The following is a 25592-nucleotide window of genomic DNA, read 5'->3' as shown; positions in this document are numbered from 1 at the left end:
AACAATAAGAAAAGAGAAATTAATTTTATTTGGAATTTTATTAAACATTAAAAAGCACTCTGTAGGTGACACTGAGAGCGGAGTGCTCTATTCAATTCTCTAAATCTGACTCACAAAAGTATCTATTACCTTAATTAAATATTTTTAACAAAGTTTAAGGTATCCTTGATTTACTGTATCACAGAAGTTATGTTTAACAACATGGTAAAAGTCTCAAGAAGGAAAACTTCAGTGTTCCTTAGGATGGAGATTATTCTTTCTGGACTCAATCAAAAGAACTGGCCTGTTGATTGGAACTGTGTAGAAACAATACTTCCTTCTAAGTTATAAGTGCAAAGATGAGAGCTTTTCTAGCTTTAGGCCTAAGTTCAGATTGTCTACATATCTGTTTTAGGATTCACAGCACAGAACAGAGAAGATTCTGGCAAGTGGGTGACACAAGATACTTAAGTGTTTAATTTCACATTATTATCTTCATTAGCAAAACTATATGATGATCTTCCTGTTGATCATTTCTAGCCATTCACTCCAATGTCTGTGCTATGATGTACTGTTCCTTCATATATGGGAGTGCATTTATAAATTAAGACTATTGAAATGATTTGATTTTAAAAGTAATGCTACTTTAAAAATAATTTTGGTTTATTTTACAGTTGGGTTCTTTAGCTATTTTTTTTTATTGTTGTTATTACACATCTAGATGAAAATATCACCAGGTTGCTCCATAAACAATTGCATTAGCAAAAGTCAGAGTGTGGGAGCTGGAACAATTGGTGATTTTATGCATGCAGGGGTTGAAGACTCCTACAACTACATTGCAAGCAAAGCAAATGTGAATGGCAGCATGCTTGCTGCCTCTGAAAGCAGAGGAGGTGCTTCCGTGCACTGTGTTGCATGTCCCTAATGTTACTCATAGAAACAATAGACAAAGGTGCAGAAACTTCTGGCTCCCTCAGTGTTTATGTCTGCACGTGTGTCTCATGCAGAGAACATCAGGGAACCCTGAAGTCGGGAATCTGAGAGTTGCAGGAACCTAACAAAAGCCAGAAAAAGGACTTTTAAGGCTTTTCCAATCCATTTGTTATGGGAAATGTAATATTAAAAGTACTAATTTTTCCCAAAAATGAACATCAGAAGGAATTTTACACTCCCATAACGACCACAGAGAAGAACATAGAAAGGCTAGACAGACTACTCTGTTTCCTAAAAATAAAGGAACCCTCATGTAACCTACAGACATCTGTTTGCTAACCCAGGGTGCTGTGCCTGGGTTCTGTTCAGCTCTCTGCCACCAATCCAATCTGCAATGTGGGGCAAAATTAGCCTCCTTCTTCTACTTTTTTACCTGTGTGTAATATGAAAATAGCAATATGGATCTTCCTGGCGAAGAAGATATCTGGCTGTTTATTGTGCATCAGAACTTTCATGATACTGCTGCAAAGTACTTTGCTATTTGCCATATATCTCAATTTATATATCTTTGCTGAAGTCGAAATAACTCAGCCAATGGGTTTGCCTATATCTTCTGTGAAAGGGAGCAAAAAGTCCTATATCTTAAGTAATCCCATTTTCTGTGTTTGTGCTATATTTATTTTTAGTTGGATTCCTTACAAGTTTGACATAAACAGGTAATTTGTTTCTTCTGCGTTTTATGTCATGCAATGACTGCATTTATAAACTATTTTATAATGTTTTTCCAGTGCATGATACAATATATTCTGAATTTATATTTTGAGAAATCAAAATATATTTTGAACATTTTTCTCTCTCAGAAATTAATACCTCCAACCTGAGGGATTTTTTCTTCCTCTGAATTTCCAGTAAAAATATTCCTTCTAGTAAAAAAGTCCTTCCAGTGTGACAAACAAAAAAAAAAGGAATTCTTTTTTAACTGAATGCATTCTTCTTCATTATTTTAATCATGTTTCAGGTATTTTAGAAGAGAATCCATGCCTTTTCAATTCAATTGCCTGTCGTTTTTTAAGTCACTGCTTGTTTAACAAGAAAAAGATTGAAAGGATTTGGGCTTAGAATAACCCACAGATGGATTAAATAATATTATTTTCATTTTTAATGATATAGTGTTCAAATGTGTGATCTTAAAGCAAGGATGGCTGGAAGACAAATTCCTCCTTAAATCATTGAAATATAATACAGAATTCTAATATTTAATTTAAATGTTTTTGAGAACATTCAGGTCTTTACTAACATATTCCTTTGATGACTATGCAGGAGAGAAAACTGCTTTTAAAAGCATTCTATCTGTAGAGTTGTTTTTCTGACCTTCTTTTAGCCTTTTCCCCTAGATCATATATATTAACTTTCCTAACAATCAACTGATTCACTCTTCACAGTAAAAATATGGTAGTGGTCTAGAAGAAGACTGGTTAATCAGAAATAACTCACCCAGTGGGACGCTTTAGAGACAGTAATCTGTGTAAAACATAGCTGAGTTTATTGTGGATGCTGAGTCACAGAAATGTATAGCTACAACTACACTGCTGTATTACACAGTCATAGCAAATTAAAAAACTCTTAAAAGTACACATTTTCAGACTCCTGGAGATGGTGGGCGGTGTCTTCTTTTACTATTAGTATGGCTTTAATTAGGAAGAAGCCTTTATCATTGATAACACTTAGACTCTTCACATATTAAAACTGATAGAGAAGCATTTTTAAAATAAAAATAAGCACTTTAGAATAAAATAAAGCAGAAACAACAATTAAATTTAGCTAGCAGATTCTTGAATGTGTTCCAGCACCATAAATTATGACTTAACACTACATATCAAAGCCATAAAAATATCCTTAACTAGAAAACTCTTTCTAATTCTAAATGCTATGTAACAGCTAAAGCTTCCAGGTAATTAAATCTAAGCTAGACTCTGTTTTCAGAAAGATTTTTAAATCCCAACTGAGGAAATGCTGTCACAAACCTGCAGTCTTTTCCAAAGAAATTTCACCTTTCAAAAAACATGATACTACTGCAAATATATTTGGGTGATGTTGGCAATACAGTTCTGAAGAAATGATATCATTCCTCTCCTGACGTGTTTCCCCTTCAGAGTGAAAAAATGGTAACATTGCTTTCATAACCTTTCTCAAGTGTCACAGAGTAAACATTCTGAATATTATATAATCCTTTTGACATTTTCAAAACTACGGTAAGATAGAGATAGTGACATCTATAATCAATCTTTTTAAATTGAGAAAAAATTGAATGAATAAAACACAATTCTGACCCTTCCCACACTATTATTTCAGTATTATCAGGCTCCAAACTATATTCACCTTCTGTTTTACAAAACTGTATTTAATGCTGAACTCTCTCATGGACAGGAAAAAGAGCAGCAATGATACCATTAATGATTAATCACAAAAAAGAAGCCAAGTTTAACAAAAATGAGCATATATTCATATAAGTGTAGCATGCAGATTTAAGAATCACCATAACTAACTTGACAATGATGATGGTTCAGAATAATATCTCTTCAAGGTACTGACCTAAAGAAATGAAAGGACAAAACAATATATCTAAAAGACTAGGTGGTTCAAGAAAATAAATTTTAGTGATAATACACTTGAAGTTTAGTGGTATTAAATTTGTGTTAAAATAATTTATTGGTTTTTACAATTTTTCTTTCTGCAAAAAAATTATGTTTGACTATATAAAACCTTCAAAAGTAATATTTTTAAAATGCCACCTGATGATTTCTCCTGCCATTTCAGATGAACTGGTCTGTACAGAAGCAGATTTACATTGTAAATATAGAAAATCAGCTAAGGAAATGTCACTTCACATTTCCAAAGACCAAGAGCAACCCTGTAATAAGAGAAAGATTAACCAGAGAGTCTATTCTGAAATACTGCACATATCAGGTGATTGAAGGCATAAGCTTTCTGGCCTTATATCTTAAAATTTACTGACATTTGCAATAATTTCTCATGTGATGTTCAGGCTGTCATGTTTTACAGCTTAATTAGCAACTTCTCAAAAATTTACATAAGATAAATACAATTTATGGACTTTTCTCCTACATGTTCACTTACTTTTTATTGGGATAATGAGCTGAGGAACAACAGGAAGAATCCTGCTTCCACCATGCTCCAGCAGGTCATGGACTCCTTGACGAGCAAAAAACTCATATGGAAATTCTGTTTCACAAAGCCCATCAAAGAACAAAGGCAGAAAGTAATGATAGTCCAGCTCTTCAATCTGTACCTGAAAATACAAAATAAATAAACAGATAAATTCAAATTTTCAGCACTAATACAATGTGATCAGGCCAACAGATAATTCATGCCACTTGCACAGGCATGTTTAGTAAATAATAATTCATTTTTTATCACTGCAGTATATATTGAATGACAGGCATGGTTTATGAAAAGATATTAAAATACAGAAATATTAGAACTAAAGAAGAAAATAAAAATTAGTATACTTCTACATATTTTCAATTTTTGAAAAGTCAGAACCAGATTCTTATATTCTTGCTAACACACTTTGCAAGTTACCCACAGGAATCAAACCAGTCCTTTTAAGAACAATACTCTGCTTCTTTCAAAAAAATTTGATGTTATATCTTCACTTGGACACTCAAAACAACCAATAAGAGAAACAATCCTGTGAGCACAGCACATAAATCAATATTTGTACAACAATTCCCTAATTTGCTGAATACTGACCTAGTTTATTTCCTATGAATTTCAAGAGCAGAATTATAAAGAAATTCCATGGTTCTCTACTGTGAAGTAAAGGTATAGAAATTCTGTACCTATTTTTAATAGGAATTTCCTTCCAAACCTAAATTACAAAGTATGCTAATCTTAACAAGCTATGGAGGGATTTTGCACTCTAGTTTCCTTCTCTTTTCGTTCTTTTACCCGTTTAGGACTCTACCACAGACACTCAGGCTAGCCAGGGAGAAACAGAAGTTTGTTTATGGCCTGTCAAACTCTGAATACAGCTGAGAAGTAACTCAACAACAATGAATTTTCTCTGAAAAGAATATGATCCTCCAAATCCCTTGGAGACCAATCCATCTCTTAAAGAATGCACTTCCATCTTTAAAACACTGCTAAGCTGCTCCCCAATTTCTCCAGTGAGATTTGGTAGCATGCAGGTAAGATTCTTCACATCTAACAAGCTTTGTCACATAGGTCAAACTAAAACTCCAAATATCCTAGACAAAATTTGTCAGGTTAAACAAAACCAAAATCCCACCCATTTATTTCAGAACAGAAATTGCAGTCTCACTTGAACTGTGGAAATCTGAACTAAAGTAGCCATTTACAATTCTTGGGTAAATCACACAGTCAGGAAGTAGCACACAGATATTCTCTGACACCATGGTTCATTTTTATCCTTGCTTGACTGAGTAGATCTGATTCCTGGTCTGGCACACCTTAGCTACTGACTTCAATCTTTCATGTTGAAGGAGATCAATCCATGTAAATCAAAATTAACTGGAACTGATACTTCAAAGTAAGTATTATGCATTTGCTGTGAGTGTCTCACTACTGGCAGACATAGTGCAATGACATACTAACATAGCCTCACATGCACTGATTGTTAATCTCTTACAGGAGATTAACAGGGCAATGGCATAATACCTATTCACTGATGTGAAAGAAATCAAGTTCCAGTAGTGGAGCATGCAGGAGAAGGACAAAGGAAACTCACATTTCCTGTTTCATCAACATCATATATTGTTTGCTTCACTACAATTTTTTTTGTCATTGGCTTTTTGCTTTACAAGAAAAAAATCAGATGCCTTTACAGTCAATATGAACCCAGGGAACCAGCCTCAAGTTGCTCCAGAGAAGGTTTGGATTAGATATTAGGAAAAATCTCTTCACAGAAAGCGTTGTAAAGCACTGGAACAGACTTCCCAAGAAAGTGGTGGAGTTGCCAACCATGGAAGTGTTCAAAACCTGTGGCTATGGCACTTGAGGACATGGTTTAATGGTGAACATGGTGATGGTACCGGGTTAACAGTTGGACATCACAGTATTTTCCAACCTTAATGATTCTATTATTATATAATTCCATGGATATACCATGGTCAATTTTTGAGACATTTCAAAAATAACAAAATAATTAAGTAACAAAAAGAAATTAAATATTGTGATTATTAATAAATAACAAGAATTAAAAGACATTGAAATTCCTTATTGATGGGGTTTGTATTTCTTGAGGACATTCAGCATGCTACTAGCAATACTCAGTAGATGATAAAAGAAGTCATCTCCAAAGGTCACAAGAAAGTTGTATCAGGTAATAATGGACCAGGAGGTCAAAAAAATCATTGACAAAAAAGCAGGACCAAGAAGAAGCAATTTTTTCATGTTCTTTGTCAATAGGACAATAAAACTTTATTTAATATGGCTTTTTAATGTTCAATTCGTAACCTACAATTTTTTGGTATTGAATGTTTTAGTTTCAGAAAATCAAAACCAAAACCTGTAACAGCAACTTGCATCTGGCAAAAGCTTCAGATGTTAAAGAGAGAGATACAATTAGTAATGCTAGGTTGTTTTTTTTTTTTGAGGATGGGAGGTGTTTCACAAGGCAAAACACCTTACCACACTGTCTTACTGAGATGGGGTTTAGAATGTATTCCTTACATGGGTATTCAACAACTCTTTTAAAACTTAAAAGTATTTCCACAGTGAAAAATGTCCTTGATACCCATCCATGTTCAGTTACTGAATCAGAATTTGCATCTGTTTTGCTCCAAAGACACATATGCCTCATTTCTTCTCTCCCAGTCTTCATTAATACCTCCCCTAACTGTAAGTGCCAGTTATCTTCTCAAAGATTTGGCACTTCTGATACTCTATGCAATTTTTTTCCTTTCTTTTTTTTTTTTTGTGCTTCAAATATGCTTTTTCTCTTTCAGCTATGAAGAAAACTTCTCTACTCAGAAGATTGTCAGTGTTTTTCAGTAATAACTGGTTAATAAAAGATATCCTTACCTATCAACTCTGAATTATGGTCGCACATTACATATACGTAGGAATGATATATCAACGTTAAGGTAAATATGTCTTCAGGATTTAAAAACAACTCAAATTTTTACACACAGAACAAAACATTTATTACAAGAAATCTGTTACAAAATAGACATATGACAAGCTAGTGATGATAAAGTATTTGTGTGTACTCCTTAATTAGTTCCAAATGCCTAAATGGTTGGCAACTAGCATGGCTCCGAAAATGATTTTGATTTCTAACTTATTTCTTGAAGAGTCAGCTGTCCAAGCACACAGGCAATTTTTACTTAGCTTTCTTTGCTCTATAATAACTCCCACAATATGGAAGCCAGAAATATTTTGTCTTACATTCTATGGTGTGAAACTCTTTCCTTCTGTGTTTACTATTTAGCTTTTGAAAGTGGCTATTATACAGCTGTTCAGAGAAAAATGTGATTTTTCTGGTTTTGCCTACAACATCCTTTTGTGTTTTACATCCACCCACAAAAAATGCTGATTAATGCTCAAATTCTTGGCAAACTTGTCTACATCTGACAATGATGCGGCAGCTATGGATTTTAAGAAGAAATCTCACAATAACTCTTATGAACTTCTATACTAGTGGTTTGTAAATTTTGCAGACACAGCCTCTGAATTTCAGTAAAGAGGCACTAATAAAAATTAATGCATAATATATGATTAAATAACAAAATTAACCATAGAATGAGTAAAATCTTACGCTTCATGAAACTTTCAGGATCCTTATATGTTCTAAAAGCTCTCTAGGTGAAAAACAATACACAGATAATAAGTGCTGCTTTATTGTTACATAAAACTAATGTACAAGATGGGAGGAAACTAGTTGCAGAATCACAGTCAATTTGTCCAGGAGAGAATCTGTTCCTATGAAGCAGCCCATAGTAAGTGGCAAGTCTGCTGAGGCAAAGAAAAATCAGATAAAGATTCTAGACTGACAAAAGAAAAATAAGATTTGTGGATAATCTGTCTGATAGATCAAGAAAACAAACTGTTTGAGATAATTTAAGGTATAGAAGAACTTTGACAACAACTGTATCATTGGTCTTCCTTAAAGAATTTTATATAAAATGATCTAGTAAAATATAAGAGAAACCCAAGTTTTGGAAAGTAGTGTTTAAGCCACATAATTTAATTTTCCATCTCTTTTCACACAACTGATTGTATTGTACCATGTCTTTTATCTGATTATCCAAACACCGGATTTGATCTCCCAGAAACATATCTAACTATGTATGTACTCATTTAATGTCTTGGTCTAAGGTATTAAGTAAAGAAACTCTAGAATTGGTGGGTTGATAAGGACAAACAGGAGTTTTTATAAAGCTTGTAAAGATTTTGTAAGGATTCTTTGGTAAAATAATAGTTTCTCTTAAGTTTTACTTTAATGTCTGTTCTTTAGGTTAATTAAAAAAGAAAAACAGCAACATTTTTCAGCAGTCTCAGTTTTTAACTTCCTTTCCACTTTTTCATCCAAGATTTCTTTCAAACTTACTTTTTTTTTTTTTTTTTCCAATATCCTGTACAAATAGTCAAGGTGAAGCCTGTGCATTTCACAGTTTTTGGTTTCTTTCTTTTAATATATTTGATGCATAATGGCATAATAGTTTTAAATTTTCACTATGGAGCAAGCAATGCTTGCTAGTATTTCCCAGACTTGGCTAGATAGATTTTTCAATATGCTAATTTTGCTTATGGTTCAAAACACAATTACACTGTTCAACCTAGTCCCTAAAAGTTTTCTAGCAAGAAAAAATTCTCTTTTTAGTCCGCTCTATTTCATCTTCTAATAGGGTCATACTACAGTGACTTTCTATGGAAAGAGGCTTAGTCTAAGTAATTACCTGTGTCTTATCAAAACAAAATATAAAAAAAATAAATAAAATGGAAAAATACAGTTGTGCCTGTACTTTTCATTCTGCAATGAAATGCTAAAATACTTCTCTTAAAACAAGTGGAAGATTATCAGTGACAAAGAGATACAGATAATGGCAAGGGATCTAATAGAAACCATTTAACTCAGTCAAACTGCATTTAGAGCCTCTTTAACATATTCTGTAGATATTTAACTTCCCACAAGAAGTTAAATAACAAAAGAAAATATTTGCCTCCTATGGATAAATTGAGTGAAGCAATAAGAAATGTCACTGAAGTGTTACTACACCAGATATTTGAATTTAGCTTTGGAATAACTCCTCATGTAAAAGTAAAACCCTAAATCTAAACCCCTAAAAATACAGAAATGCTAACACAATCTTGAACTTGCTGTGTTTTTTACTACGTTCATGTTAGTTACAAAAAGAACAGTTATATACTTTATACACCAAGCATGGTGCCATATGGCCTGGAATATCCCTTTAGTCAGCTGGGCTCACCTGTCTTGTCTGTGCCCCCACCCAACCTCCCACGCATCCCCAACTTCCTCAGCAGTGTGGCAGAAAAGGCTTTGGCTCTGTGTAAGCCCTACCCAGCAATAACAAAAACATCTTGATGTTATCAACCCTCCATTCAGCTCACATCCAAAGTACAGCTCCATAGAAGCCAGTGTGAAGTTAATTAACTCTACTCCAGCTGAAACCAGCAAGATATGATAACCAAAATATTCTCTTTTCAGTTGCCATAGCTGAAGGTGACAATCTAATCTTACTAAGGTTATTGAGGTGAGGAAAATTAATAGTCAACATGAAGGTCATATGATTCCCTAATAACTGGAAGATCAATGGCTGGCTCAGAAATGGAGGCAAGTAGAAGGATATGAATTTGTATAAAATCTTCTCCAGCTAGAGAGAGTAAAAAAAAAAAGCAGCCTGAAATCTCTTCCTATAAAAGTAACTTCAGAAATTATTTTTATTAAAGGAATGCGAATCTCTAAGTCTGTGAGCCATGCCATCCAGAAGATAATCTAGCACATTTCTGTGAGGAGGGGATTTTAATCCTGCATTTTCATAAATCTTTTTAATTGTACTGCTGAGATATAAATTTTTAAAACACCTCACTCATAATACAGAGCAGGAAAGTCTTGTGAAATATAGAGGAGGATCAGTGTATCAGCAAGAAATAACAGGACAACAATAAACCCTTGGATTACGGGATATAGGCCTTAATGACAGGCAATATTGAAGGGACAGATTAACAGCAAGGACTTCTGCTACAGTATAGGAGTTCTTCTGTGTGACAGGAAATAGAGTTGAGCCAACTAATTAATCATTATGAGCTACCAATATGTTGCAGCTATGAAAAGGCTAAATATTATTTAAAATGTATTAACTATTTCTAGTACGGATAGGAAAGCATAAGGCTACTGCACAAGGTAGCCATGAGACCTCACTTATCATCAATTTGCCCTAATATAAAATACATAGAATTTATTCTCATTGATTCATCACTGGAAATTACAAGGGAAAACTGATATATAGGAACACACCAAACTGAAAAGGAAATTAAGTGCTGATTGGTTCTTATGTATTTGGATTCTGATCACATTAGATTTTCTGAGTCAACTGATTTCTAAAAATGCATATAAAATATACTATTCCTTCCATACAGCAAATAGCTGTAGACTACACTTCAAGGACTCCTTTCTTTTAATTGATGGGAAGCATTATAAATAGAAGATTAAGCACTGTGAGAAAAGGGCTCTGTAAACATGACTCTGACAAATGTGGAACGTACCTGAGAATTGTTCGCACGAAGAAAACAAGATAACCTCAGTAGCAGACAAAAGTACTTCAGAATATATGCTTATCTACTTACATCCTTCCTGCTCTTCAAAGGCTCTCTGACGTATTTTGACAAACTGAATTGTTCTCCTTTTTCTTTATGTGATTTATCTTTATGTTTTCAGAGTTCCACAAGGACAGTAATGTAAAATTTTAGATTAAGAAAAAGAATAATAGTTTCTCTGCATTTTGTTCATCTCTCATGTTTGCAATTGCCTAATATGAGCACTACATGATATACAAAGATTGTTTGTATTGACATATATTCTCAATTGCGTATTTTAAAGCCACATGGCATTACATGTATTATATACACCTGCACTGAGAGTTGAAATGGAATCAGTGACTCTATTGGGGTCTGTGGCCTGGTGGTAGATTAAGTTCCACCCTCAGCTGCAACACCTAAGAACCTCCTCCAGATTCACTTAAGTACCAGCAAGAAGCAGAGGACAAGCTCTTGTCCTTTACTGCAGAACACACAGAGGACTATCACTGCAAAGAAGAAATGTTCAATTGTGCAGACACTTTATCAGACACCAGTGGACAACTCCTGTCTGATAGGGAAAGCAAAGGCACTTAAAGACTGTCCCAGGCAAGGGGAGGAGGCTAGGTACAGCCCACTCTCCAAGGCTGAGTTTGAAGGCAGAAGGACCTCATGGAGCTGGCTACAAGACTCTCCCACTACTTTCTGAGAAAGATATTTTGATCTTTTTATTTAATTCATGCAGTATGAAGTTCATTTTAAACATCTTCATCAGAAGAATGAACCAGTTTCTTCATTCCCAGAAAACACATACAATGCAATATGCTAGTAAAGAACTAATTTTAAATTGTTCTTTTTTGCTCAGAGAAGGTTAGTACCAGTTCAATAGGACAAAACCTAACACCTCATGTTATTTTTAAAGAATTGTGAAAGTAAATCAGGAGAGTGTCAACTGATTGTATCCCATTAGTGAAACTAGTGGCCAAACAAATTTGGTTTATTTTTTGTTGTTCTTTTCCTTTCTATTTGCCAATTTTTTCATGCATAGCTGTTTGTCAAATTAACTTGAAATTATTTGGTTTTAATAAAAATAACACAAAGCACAAAAAGAGATAAAGAAGAGCACTCTGACAAAGACATACATAAAGTGTGTGTTGGAAAAGTTAAATACAATGCTCTGAAGATTTATTTTGTTTTAATAATTAAACTATGGCATAAAATAACACAAAACCACCTACAATGTAATGTGCAACTAAACTTACCCATCTATCCAGTTTTTGTCATGTTTGACATACAAATGTAAGGAAAACCTGGCAGTTTTATGGTGTTGGAAATTGTGGAAACTTATAAAACATATCACTAAACATTACCATTTGTATTTTCACACACAATTGAAAAATAACAGAAATGACAAAACCAAATTAGAATAGTGAATTTTCTATACTAGGAGCATTTTATGATACAGTTCCTATTAGCTTCTGACACAACATTTACCTCATGTATGAAAATGACACTTCTCCCCAAGAAAGAGCAGGGTCTGAACATTTCCACATAACCATCCAAAATCCAAAAAGACACTATAACATAATGAGAGAAATGCCATGAAAGCTGTATGTCTAAGCCAGGAACTCTTGCATCTTACTAACAAAGAAGTTATGCACTCAAATCTTCCTGAAACAAGGTAGAGAAAGCAGGACCACAATATGTCCTTCTTCATTAACTTCAGGACAAGTACAGAGAAAAACCAAAACGTTCTCACTGCCTCCAAGTGTGCTTGAGAAAGAGCATGGACCAAGCGTAGTTCTGGAGCAGATGACTGTCTTGAGATGAGGCCAACCACCAGAAATCCTTTGCCCCATGGCTTACAAGAGACCTGGGACACAGCTCTGAAATTACTTCATATTTTTCAGTTATAACCTATTGGAATGAAATACCCAAGACAATGTACTAGCAACACTAAAAGGTCCCCAAAGGTAAACTGCCGACAGGTGAATCAAATCCTAAGTGAATGAATTCCAAATATTGACAGAACCCAGAAACAGAAGGGAATACTGCACCATCTGCTGGCTGACACCAAACACTGTGAAAGTATTTTATTTCAAGAGTAAACAACAAAACAAAATAGGTAGGATATTAATGAAAATGTCAAGGTCAGATTTTGGAACTAACGATCTGTGTTACCATAGAAAAGTTAAAATCCTCCCCCAATGAAATTCCATGTTATTTCAAGGAAGTAAAAATTCAAGAGAAGCACATAATTTTCAGAGCTCACAAGCAACAGCACGACTAACAGATGTTTGCATGAACTGTATCTATGCTTAAAACCAAAACAGGGTGTGAGTCATTCTCTGAGCCTGATGCTCAGTAGTATGGAAGATAATTTCTGTACAGCTAAATTCTTTGATTCTTTGTACAAAACAGGGTAGTTGACTTTAAATTATATACTGTAAATAGTCTTGGTAGTTGCTTATCCTGAATCACAGATGAGCATTATCTAGGCAAATAAGCACTAGACAGAACCATAGCAGGGGCTGTGCCATCTGCATACTTAAACAGTGCTGTGTCAATGCTCAAGGCCACACTGTGATATGAATGGCCTTATTAGTTTTCTAGGACACATGTGGATGCTGGCATGACCTACACAAACTGAGATGGAATGAAGAGTAGACACACATTTGAAAAAATAATCCAATGGAAGTTGCCTTGCATAATGTCACAGCATACTCCACAGCACATGCACAGCCACATCATACAATTTCCAAAAGCTTTAGCCTATACACAGTAACACCATACCAATTCAGAAGGCTTCAGGTGTCTGCCCATACACAAAAACATCACTCCACTTCAGAAGGCAGCAAGCAACTGCCCTTCCTGCTCTTTAGCCCAACCTTTTATACCCCACATGTTCATTTATTGCACCTGTGTGCCCTCTGTTCCCTTTGGTGATTGGTCAGAGCCCCTGGGCACTCTGTGCCTCGTTACCTTCAATGCTGCTCACCTGCTTTTCACAGCTGTAGCCCATTGGGGATGAGGCTCCATCGCAACTCCATTCCCAATTACCACAAACTGTGTCTATAGCATAAGTTTTTAATATTGTATTAAATATATCCAAGTGTATATGAGGAAAATTTTAGGTGTGGAGGCATCAATCAAGACTGTTAAGGAAGTTGAGTTGATTAGACAGTGTTACTTTCAGGAAGCTACAAAAAAACCAGTTTGGGAGGAGATTAGAGTGGCTTATGGCATCTGACATGGGTGTCTATGGAATGAGACACCTGAACATAGCTGTTACATTGACAGTGTAATTGAACATGGCATTTAACAGTTGGAAAGAAGTCTTCAGATGACTTTCAGTCAATACATCCATATGATCTTTGCTAATTTTCAAAAAAATAATATGCTGTGAACAAATTCAACAGAAACTTAAATATTGTAATTACTCATTTGCTTCTTCATGGCATATTCATTTACCTGTGATAATGTATCAAGCTATAGAAATTTGGATTTCTGGGCACACTGCCATGCCAGCCCACAGAGAAGTTTTCTTGATACATTGGGTACAATGTTAGCTTTATGATAACTGAGTACACTCATAGTGATCAAGTAATTCAAAAGATCTTTCTCAAATTTTCAATATTCATAAAAAAAAATCTATGTAGGTATACAAATACAGCACTTCAAGTGGGCCAAATTACTTTAGACATTGAATTTATAACTCCTTCCAGATGTAGTTCTGATTTCCTTATTAAGTATTTATCTGCTCTCTCAATGAAACTTTTTTCCAAACTTTTCATTTAATCAAGACAGAGTAAGTCCCTGGAAGAATGGAGTAGTATTGGTAAAATGAAAAACATTAAAATCAAATTACAATACTCAAAGGCTTTATTTTGTTGGGTTAGAAAAGTACCGGATAAAACTGTTCTTTAAGTTTAAAAAATTAAAAAGCTTCTCTAGTGTGGGTAAACCCAATGATCATTTGCCTAAGTTCAAGTGGAATTTCTCTGAGTAAAATATATTTTCTAACTTAACAACAGAAAAAGTTGGTAAAGGATTATTTTCTAATTAGAACCATGACTAGAAACCCTGCTTTAAATATCAGAGCATGGGTCTTTTTCTCTTTGGCATAATTTATATATTTCTTTTGTTTCAATGCTACATTTATCTTGAAAATTCATGTGTCCTTTAATGCTGAAAATGTGTACTCTTAGAGGTTTTAATTTGTTTACAGAGTGCATATTACTGAGAGTCTAGATAAATTTAAGAAGGAAAAATTAAAGTACTGTATTAATGCATTTTTGTATTTTAAAACTAGTCTTTAATTCTGGAAACAACAAAGAAACAATTTCAAATTATTTTCCCAAGATCCCAGAATCCTTCCTACATTTTGTGCATCTTCTTTGCAAGCATATCTACAGTCTTCACAGAAACTTGCAAAATACTTCTTTTAAAATACAAGTATTTATATGTGAACATATTACACATATTGTGGCAGCGTTTGCCAATATAAAATCCTACCACTAATACACATGAATTGAAGACAATAATATTCTGAATATATATAAATAATAAAAATATTTGGAATTTGCATAACAAACCTAAAAAATGTTCCAATCAACTGCTTTCAAAAACAGAACCATTAAGAAATCAGCTAAATTCTGTGGTTTTAGCTCAAAATTAGACTTCTTGCCATTAAAAAAAAGAGTATCACGTTTACCAAGATTAGTTAGTATGGTACTCACTTGCCACAGCAACGCTATAAATTTTAACCATCCAGAATACTGACTAAAGAACTTTTATTCAGGCTAGATGAAACTCTTCTGAAAATTATGGGCAAGGACAAACTACCACAGAAGCTCAGATAAATAACAACTGTAGAATATGGCAATGATAGTTCTGGCTGATTTTTTATTTTCTTTGAAGGTAATAAAAAGAAGACAAATTTGTGCAAAGTAAACTGAACTTTTATAAAATAACTATCAGTTAAATAAAGTAAAATAAATAATGGAAAAATGGTTGCTTTAACATCTCTGCAAGGCTCATGAATTACATTATACAAAATACAGTATCACACAGCACAGTAAGTCAGAGCACATTTCACAGGACCATTGCCCAGCTTTTTATCTTTTTTATACAATTTATCAGTGAAAGATGAACTTCGCCTTTCTGTATGTTGCAGCCTGCATTTTAAATGAACAGATTTTTATAATATTTTTTCATTATATGAAACAAGATTAGGCCATTGGATTTACAAACTGTCCTTTAAAAAACCACACTGATGTGGTCAACACATCATGCTGTATGTGTCTCGCAGTTACAATATTGATATGTGTCCGAGGTAAGTATCTTTGTAAGTTTACTTCATAAGATGATTTTTGATTGATACATCTATAAGTTTTATGTTTAAGAGAGTTTCTAAATTCAGAAGGAATACTGTTTTGTTTTGACATTGGGCAAAAGAATAAATGGCAACAAATTATGGACAAAAAACTTGATAAATTATGCCTATATATGTGGGGCTTTTTCCCAATGCTCTGTTGGCCATAGCTATATTCATTCACAGTTAAATAGCATATATAAATAAGTAATGTCAGTAGTTGAACATAAAAGTTAAATGGACTAAAACCATTGTCAAATATAAAGGAAAGATTAAAAATTTAATTAAAATAATTGGTTTCCAGGTCATATGAAAAGTAACTGTGCAATAGGGGCAGAAGGGAAGTTAATGCAGGTAAAATAAGCCACTGTATTTGGTTTGCTTTGCATTGGTTTGTGTCTAAGTCCTATATTAGACTGCTTCGCCATGTCAGTACTCATAGTTGATTTATGGTTGATATGGTTTTAAACCTAATTAATAGTCAGGTTCTCAGGTCTAAATTCCTGTTGGAATTTTTGTTGGTTAATATGGCTGCAGAGTTTGGGGTGACCCTATTACTGCAACCATTCCTGCACATTCTCTAAAGGCAATTTTGAAAAAAGAGACCAACAAGGAAGATCTGTTCACTACCCATTACTGGAAATCTAATTCATTTTTCTCAAATACAAATATCCAGAAGGCACTAAATCCTAACAACATAAATTCTACATATCCAGGCAAAGGAAATGGATCGAGCCCTTTTTATTTAAGTAATCCTCAAAATAACATTAGTGATTAAGGTAAAAGCCTCTGACTACCAAGGCAGGATCACTGAAACTAGCAGAAAATCTCAGTGCTACATTACAGATTCTAATGAACAGATAAGGTCCCAGTGAATACTGGGACATCCTAGATAAGATACAGGAATTGAATGTGAAATTTGAACTTCTTAAAAGTTGAACTTCTGAAAAATAGTTCAGAATGCAAGATAACTTGTTGATAGAGACTTGTTCTAAATGCTACATCATCAAATGTAGGAGCTTAACCTACTAGTTTTATGAATCTCAAACTACATTCTGAATGAAATATACTTCCCAATATAGTCAGACTGGGAAGAAATGTGCTAAAAATCTTACCTAGAGAAATAATTCAAAGGCATTACATAGTATAAATATATTACAACTACAAAAAGACTTAACTAATGCAATTGGGATCTCAGTCTTTAGAAACCTCAGTATTCAACCGTCATGCAATTAAGAAATTCCTTGTGCATTTTCTTCCATAGACCTATTTCTTTAGCAATCACTCTAACACAATGTGTTTGCTATGCACTATGGTGTAATCTTAGCAACCTTACTAGGAATTCTGCACTTCAGAAAAAAAAAAAAAGAAAAAGAATAGAGAGGCTACCATGGACCAAGTTCCAAATCAGTAGCATTTGGGCTTTAATCACTCAGGTTATTTCACTGTCTTCTTAGCTACCAAAACATTGCTATGTAAAGCAAAAAAAAAAAAAAAAAAAAAATAAAGACACAAATTTTGATCTACTTTTTCACTCATTATACAAATATTTGCAATATGTTTCACTCATTATACAAATATTTGCAATATGTATTTTATTAAAAAGTAATTAAATTTTTGCGTAGCTGTCCAATTCTTACATTGTTGTTGTGATACTTCAGTAATTTCATTTGCTGTCTGGAAGACGCTGTGAAATAAATGGGTGGGTCAGTGACTTTTCTACATGAAACTCTCTCTGGATTAAGCTAAGGCATTTTCCCAAATCAGTACATTAGCACTGTTCATATTGTTTCAGCATTAAATTGGGGCAGGAAATTAACCTTGCTGTGTAATGAGCTAAAACCAAATGCTTGTCACTATGGTTTTTCCACAAATTTTCTTTTTTCAAAGTATGTTTTATTCGTCAGTGAAGGCTTACTTGTCACCCTACTTCAATAAGCTTCCAGGCAGCTTTTGGCTCAGTTAGGATTGAGATGTACTTTAAAGACTAATATAAATATATACTTTTATGAAATGTAAGATAAACTCAAAAAGTGAAGTAAAAAAAAAAGGTAAATTGGAATCTAATAAAGATTCACATTAATAGCTATCAAATGGGCTGTGGAATGTAAATTTGAAAACTGGGTGTACACACGTTGCTGGAACACTATGGAAAATCTATTACAATATTCTTTTTTATTATTTCCCATACCATCATTAAGTATTAGTTATGCCTAACAATACCTTAAGGAGACAAACGTCTGCAGGAATCCAACAAGGTTTTAAGTGGGCTTAATCAATTTTTAAAAAGAGCAACAAACATTTTTCTTATTTGAATAATCCAAATTATATTTGATAGACCATTCAATGGCTGCTACTGTACTTACAGCTTTGTTCCTACACTACAAAATTCAGTAAGATCAATTAAACTTTATAACAACTTCCTCTAATCACACTAGACAAGCATTCAAGATGAATATTCTCATAGAATAAAGAACACTAAAAATAATTTAGCATATTGAGATTTAAGTGATCATAATCAACTTTCAGAAAACACTCTGTTAAGATTGATGGTTTTGTTTTTATCTGCTCTAGTATTATCATTACAACAAAAGATGTCTTCTTGACAATACCCAAAGAGACCAAAATAAGATCTTTAATATTTAGATACCAACTGTTTCCAGTGTAAAAACATTCTATTCCATTTTATTAACTAATATTACCTCACATATAAAGTCTGGAATTTCAATGGACAATTAAGGATATGATGTTGGCCCAATTCTGTACAGGAACCAGAGAGCAAAGTTGTGATACGTGTTGTTTTTATATAACTAGTTTAAGACCCCATGTCATTTGAAAATTCAGTTGATGGTCCTAGTTCATCATCTCAAGTAGAGTGAGCTTGTCTTTGCAGTCAAAGTAAGTATTAATATCTGATTTCAGAGAATAGATTTACATTATAAAACTCAAAGCCATGTCTGTGTTTCAGATTGCTGTAGAATGGTTATGGATGGAGTTTGGCACACACCATAATCCCCAAAGACTGGTCTTTGCACACAGGTTCTGCAGGGAGGAAGAAGACAGTTGAAAAAATGGAAAAAGATAAAGTGATAATGGCTAGCAGGTTAAAAAAATAAATAAATATAAATCTGCCATTGTAAGTCAGAGTACCAAACTATCTCAAATCTCTTAATGGCTGATACCGATACTTCAGTAGAAGGCCAAAAAATTCCTATAAAAAACCTGTTTCCCTCTCACACAGATAAATGAAGCTTATAAGCTTATAAGGATGAGTGTATTATTCAAATAGTGAAAATTTTATTTAACCAACAGCTAAAGTTCTGATTCTTGAGAAGAATCATTTTTTAGCCTCAGTGGTTTCCTGTAAGGATACTTTTCACTGCATGAGGATTTCTTATGCATTGTATTATTACCATTTGATCTTTTCTTAATTTCATACTTGCAAACATTGTAGTTTTCCTCATCACTATAGTTTGTATTTTGTCTGCCAGCGGGATGTGTTCTCAAATAAAACTCCAAGAAGGAAACTTCAGACCTGTTGCAGTAATACCCAATCCTTCAATTTCTTATCACCAGCCAAATGTAAGTTCTAAGGCCCCATCCAGTGACCAAGATGTGGTTTAAACTGCATCTGAACAGGAATAGCTCCCAGCTCCTCAGCACTAGGAGAATTCCTAGCTACATCCAGATTCCATCAAGGGAGAAAGCATGAGAGCATGTAACCATTTCCTTTCTCAACCTCTGTCCTCTTTCTGAGGAAAAGGCACCTAAACAGGGAGGCTGGAAAGCATTCCCTGTAAAACCAGGCCCCTCAGCATCCCAGGATTTATTGTACTGAGCATCTATTTCCCAGTTCAGAAATAAAGTAAGATTGTATCATCATACTCATGACAGTTTGGCTCAGTGACCAGTGAAGTCTGTGGAAATCCCATTTGATTGGTCAGAAGCCAAATCCTCAGTTTATTCCAAAAGCTTGTTAGTTACACTAATTTTTAAGTAATGGGTTATTTTCATCTATTACCAAACTGATAAAATATCCTGGAGTACCAATTTCATGATACAAAGGAAACAATTTTATATGAGCACTACCTCCATCTTGGTTCAATACAGGATATTTTACTGAAAACAGAATAGGTATGTAATAACTTTCATTTTGAGAGCTCTCATACTCCTTTCTGAGACCAGAACAATTAAGAATTCACATTCCATCTTCCTCTGTGGAAAACCTGCCCAAATATACCTGGCTATGTCAGAACTAGTATTTTGGAGTTATTTACCCAGGTTTATGATTCCACATACAAAATTTAAGGCCTATTATTAAACTCCTAATGGTTGATACCACATTAATAAACACACTTCCTCATTTGTATGAGAAAATTTTGAACAACTTATCCTTCAGAAGGTAACAGGTAAGAACATTGAAACTGAAAATTATTATTATTATTATTATTATTATTATTATTATTATTATTATTATTATTATTATTATTAGTGCATTGTTCTGTGTTTTCATTGCTTATATTTTCTTTAAATACCTTATCTCCTATAGATTCTTAGAATGACAATTCTAAGTCTTTAAAAATAGCTCTTTCCACGTCACAGTGCCTTCAGCTCCCAACATCATTATTAGCTGCCACGTTCAAGTTAAAAAGAAAAAGGTCAAGGATTATTAAAATGTACATCTGGAGGCAAAACCAGTTGCCACTTCTTCACGTAACTTCAGCCAAATAGATCATAAATAACTTCTATAAAGAAAAACGCTTATAACTGACCTCTTCATAACCTTGTGAGTTCCTCAGACACAAGCACATGCTTATCTTACAAAATGTATTTACCATTTTTGGGGAAAAAAAAAGTATTTCTTGTCATCGTGCCAAGAATATTCCCTGTAAGCACACTAACACCTCAATTTTGAATTCAAACTTCCTGCCATCTTCAATATGCAAAAACATCGCTGTTTAGCCACAGGACAAAGTAAGGAAGATATGCACCATTAAAACACCAAAACAAAAGAAGCCCACAAAACAGAAATGGGAAATTAGCAAACTGTCTTTAGTGGTAGGGTAGACTTTATATTAAAGACAGCAAACAAAGCCATACTTCATCCTTAAATTTTCAAACAAAACTAAAAATAACTATATCATCTAACTACACTGGAGGGTAAGATATCAAAAAAAGCTTCTCATTAGTTGTCAGCTAAGAGTAACTTCAAAAGCAGTCCCTGAGCATCCAGTAATAGCTTTCTGACAACCTCCTTATCTCTTACAAGCTGTTGTGAGAGCTGAATCAAACCAGTATGTCAGGAAAACTTCTTTCTAACAGTGTGTACACCAAAGGAATCACATGCATCTCATCTGTTAACAACTCCTTTTCAGATCATCAAGGAAGGTTAAGTTCCTATAATGAAAAACAGACAGAAATCTACTTCTGTCACCTGCACCTGTGGGGTTTCTCTAGTTTGTTTTGGTTGGTTGGGGTTCTTTATTATAATACCATGGAAATATATTAATGAGGATTTAAATATACAATTCAAAATTCAAACACTTCTAACTGAATTGTGATTTTTGTGTTTCCACATTTAAACATTATGTTTTGGAAGCAGAATTGAGACACTATGTTCTACTAAACTTTCATTTTTCATTTTTTTCATGTGATATATAGTAATCTATTATCTGCATTCATGTCTGCTTTGTAAACATATTTATATTGACAGCTTCCTGAACACACTGTTCAGGAACACACTCAATAAATGCTCTGGCTGTGAATGTTTCAGAACACTTCAGAATTCAATGTAAAAATTATACACATGTTTTCAAATATTTGATTTTTAGAAAAGGTAGTATACGAAAGTTTAATTTTATGTCTTTTTGTAGATTTTAAATTTACCTGAACATAGAAAATAGGGGTTTTTTCTGTTGTTTCAGATTTTTTTTCTCTTTGCTTATCTAGAGAAAAAGTCATAGGACGTTGGAAAAATCCCTCTGTAAGTGTAAGAATAATGTAACATTTGAGTAGTAATTATGGTACTTTGCAGATTATACAAAAGAAGGCTGTGACATTGCACAGCCTCTAAAAGCTCATGTGTGTGAGTATGTTTATATCTTCCTTTTTTTTTTTCAAGTGTGAACAAAAGCAGAAGGCAAGGAAAAGAGTTTCACCAAGATCTCCTACCATAGTATAAAACACTCTCCAGATGGCTGAATAGAAAACCACTGACATGAGCAAAGTGGAAAAAACCCTAATTTGTTGTAGAAAAAAAGTTTCATATCCTAGCCCTACAACCTCCTGAAAATTGTGGGTTTAATGCCTCAATAAAATTCTTCTGAAAATATTAGCATGCAAACAGTGAATGTGACAAACCAAAAACCAGATTATGACATTAAGACATCCAAACATCTGAAACTTGAATGTCTGAAATTATTCTGGAAATCTGAACAGCTTTATTGCACAATGTGAGTCCCATACCAAATAAACAACTCTTTGCAGTCAAAATATTCTATGCCCACAGTTACAATGACAAATCCTAAAAGGCTTTTAAAAATCAAGAAAAAAATCTGCATATATATATATATATATATATATATATATACATATATACATACACACATATCCAGATGCTGTTTTCATCACTCGCTATTATGTTCAGTAGTTTCTAACTAGAGTGAAATTAAAGATGAGGCAATAGGTTGCATCAAGCTCTAGAGAAACTCTTATTTGTACGGTATTTCTTACTGACAAACCGTATGATCTGTGTGGAACTGACAGTTTTTGTGAGCATCATGTTAGGCAGAGTATGCTTTATGTTTGTGTGTGAATGAGGGAGGCCAGTTTTTGAAGGAGCTAATCAACTTCGAGAAAAGGGATAAAAGCTCTGGGGTATATGTACTATGCAGCAAGCTTCTTCTATAGAGAAAGCTTCAAATTAGGCTTTTAGTCAGAGTGAAGACTAAAAAAGCAGGCGTCAAATTGAAACTCTTTCCCATCCTTAAATTCCCCTAGTATTTAGGAAAGTAGGACTTCACACTCTCTTGCAAATAAACAAATTTGCATTAAAACATGAACTTCATTAACACTTTCTCCTCCAAGCTAGAAAGACGTGTAAAACCTTTAAGTCCAGTTAATTGCTTTGGTCAAACCCATAAAAAACAAGTAATGTATCTAACTGGAAGAGAATTATTTCTTCATGGCATATAAATATACTCACAAAGGAACACAGTAAGGACACTCAAATCAAATAGCCCAAGGTTATTTTCACAGTCATGTAACACTGTACTGTCATGCAGTGTACTTATCAAAGAATTCATATAAATTCAAGCTGAATAGATAAAATAAATCTTGAAGTAAGAGGATACGAATGTTCCTTTATATTACGCACCATCTCCATTTAAAGTCAGCTTTTCTCTATAGAGAAAATGTTTTTCCTGTCTAATTGACCCAGTGAAGCAGTGAAGCCTTCCACTTTTATTTGTTTTAAATTCACATTTCCCAGACTTGTAAAAGACCGCAAAACCCTCCTTACTAACCCTGAAAACAACAACACATGTTAACTTGGAACACTGTGATATCACAAAATAAACTATTGGTAAAGATGGACAGAAATAGGAAGTTTCATCCAGTCAGTTTGAGAGGTCAGCTTCAGTCATTCTACAGAAATGCAGATTGTAATTGAAGTGAGCCAGGATACACTTGAAATCTAGAAAGGCAAAGAAAGAAAAGATCTTGACTAGAACAAGACCGATGGAAGTCTGACCCCTGGATGTAACCAGGTATCATGTAAAATTGTCAGTGTACACAGGCACTGAACTGGGTCACTGACAGAGAACTAACTTGAGCATGCAGGTCACGAGGGCTGTAGAGCCTGGTATAGAAGGGAAACAATTCCTTGTGAAAAAAAGAGCAACTACTAAAAGAAGACAAAAACGTTTATTACTCTTTATATAAAGTACTCTCTAAGAAGTTTGATGGAAAATGAAACACCATTATGGTTTATCTGAACATTTAGAAAAGTAATATATATATTTTTTAAACAAAATAAATTTACTGTGGAAATCTAACTACTGAATATATACTATGATTTATTACATAGACAAGAAAAGACACCACTAGAAATATGGTATTTCTTCCCCGCCAGACACTTTGAAACATAATTTCCAAACTTTTCTCATATGGAGAAATGTCTACCACAGAAGTAAAGATAAACTTATTTCATCACTACTTTATTTGACTCCCTCAGAAAACAAAGCATTAAATCCAGATTTAGTTTTGGTCCTTTACTAACACTTTGGGCCAAAAATAGACCAGTATTTAATGAAATAGTGTGTTTAAAAAACAAATATATTTGGCATTTGAGCAATAAAAGTCTTTGAATTTTGCTTTAATACTACTCGGATTTCTTCAAGCTTTCCCTATAAAAACTAAAAATCAAATTTACTTTAATTTCCCATTGTCTTATGAAACAGTGTCTACATTTTCCTAAAGAAACAGAATTTTTTAATGGAGTTTGGGTTGCTTCTGAAAGTACAAATTATTCATTACAGAATCAAAGCTGCCTATGCAATGACCTCTTATTACAGAAGGTGTCATCTCTTCCAGATTGAATTTAATAATTGGCATTAATTGGTGGGACAACAGAAGAGACAGAATAAGAAATAGTAGGGGCTCTCACTCTATTTACCTTGTTTAAAAAGTTGAGACTAATATACTAATTGTTATTGTTAAATTAAACAGATATATACAAATAACTAAATGGAAAAATGTTTTTGTTTTAGACTTTTTTATATGAGACTATATAAAAAACTTTACCTAAGTAAATCTGGATTACTTTAATGGCATTACACTTAAACCAGATGTTTTTCAATCAGAAAAACATGCAGTCTAATATGATCTATTTTATAGAAAGTCATGCTTTTCTTCCTTCACTGTTTTCTTCCATGATATTGTCAAATTGATTTACTTTAGCGTGACTGTCTATGTTCTATAAAAATCCCCCACTGAACTGAATATGTCACTTTTAAAGATGTTATTTGGGCTTCCTAGTGTGATTTTAACCTTATAATGTAGCTACTCATTGTGTTTAGGCCTGCAACAACTCTGAATGGGATAGATCAAAGAAGAAATATGAGTAACAGAATAGAACTGCATATTCACTAATATTAGAAAATAGGGAGTCTATTGTAGTTTTCACCCCTATAGAAGACTTCCCTTGGCCTCTGCCACTCCAGACTTCCTTTTACTTTCCATAGACTAAATTGCAAATCTCCTGTTTATAAGATGAATAAAATGGATATGGGTGTCTGAAAATGTACACAGCTTTAACACTTCAAAATTGTTCCTACAACTAGACCTATAATTATTTAATCAGTAGATATAATTATTTAATAGATAGCTTATAATTATTTAATCAGTAAACAAACATTAATGGCAATTTTATATATATACATATAACTATATAGTGAGAGGCAATAATCTGTATTTATCTATCTTGAGTGATAACAGGTTCTTAACT

The 25592-nt window shown here is 33.6% G+C and overlaps 1 protein-coding gene across 4 annotated transcripts in view; it reads right to left on the bottom strand.

Moving 5' to 3' along the window:
- The window catches only part of PACRG (parkin coregulated), a 213959-nt gene that overhangs the window by 103435 nt on the left and 84932 nt on the right, over positions 1 to 25592 (bottom strand). For all 4 annotated transcript variants that reach the window (XM_058020244.1, XM_058020247.1, XM_058020246.1 and 1 more), the window contains one exon: positions 4051 to 4222. In XM_058020244.1, coding sequence (XP_057876227.1) covers positions 4051 to 4222 — 172 coding nt within the window. The remainder of the gene's footprint in view (positions 1 to 4050; positions 4223 to 25592) is intronic.

Source organism: Melospiza georgiana, chromosome 3 (assembly GCF_028018845.1).
Source record: "Melospiza georgiana isolate bMelGeo1 chromosome 3, bMelGeo1.pri, whole genome shotgun sequence".
Taxonomy (NCBI): domain Eukaryota; kingdom Metazoa; phylum Chordata; class Aves; order Passeriformes; family Passerellidae; genus Melospiza; species Melospiza georgiana.
Note: the sequence above shows the minus strand (reverse complement) of the source record. Positions and strands in the feature narration are given on the sequence as shown.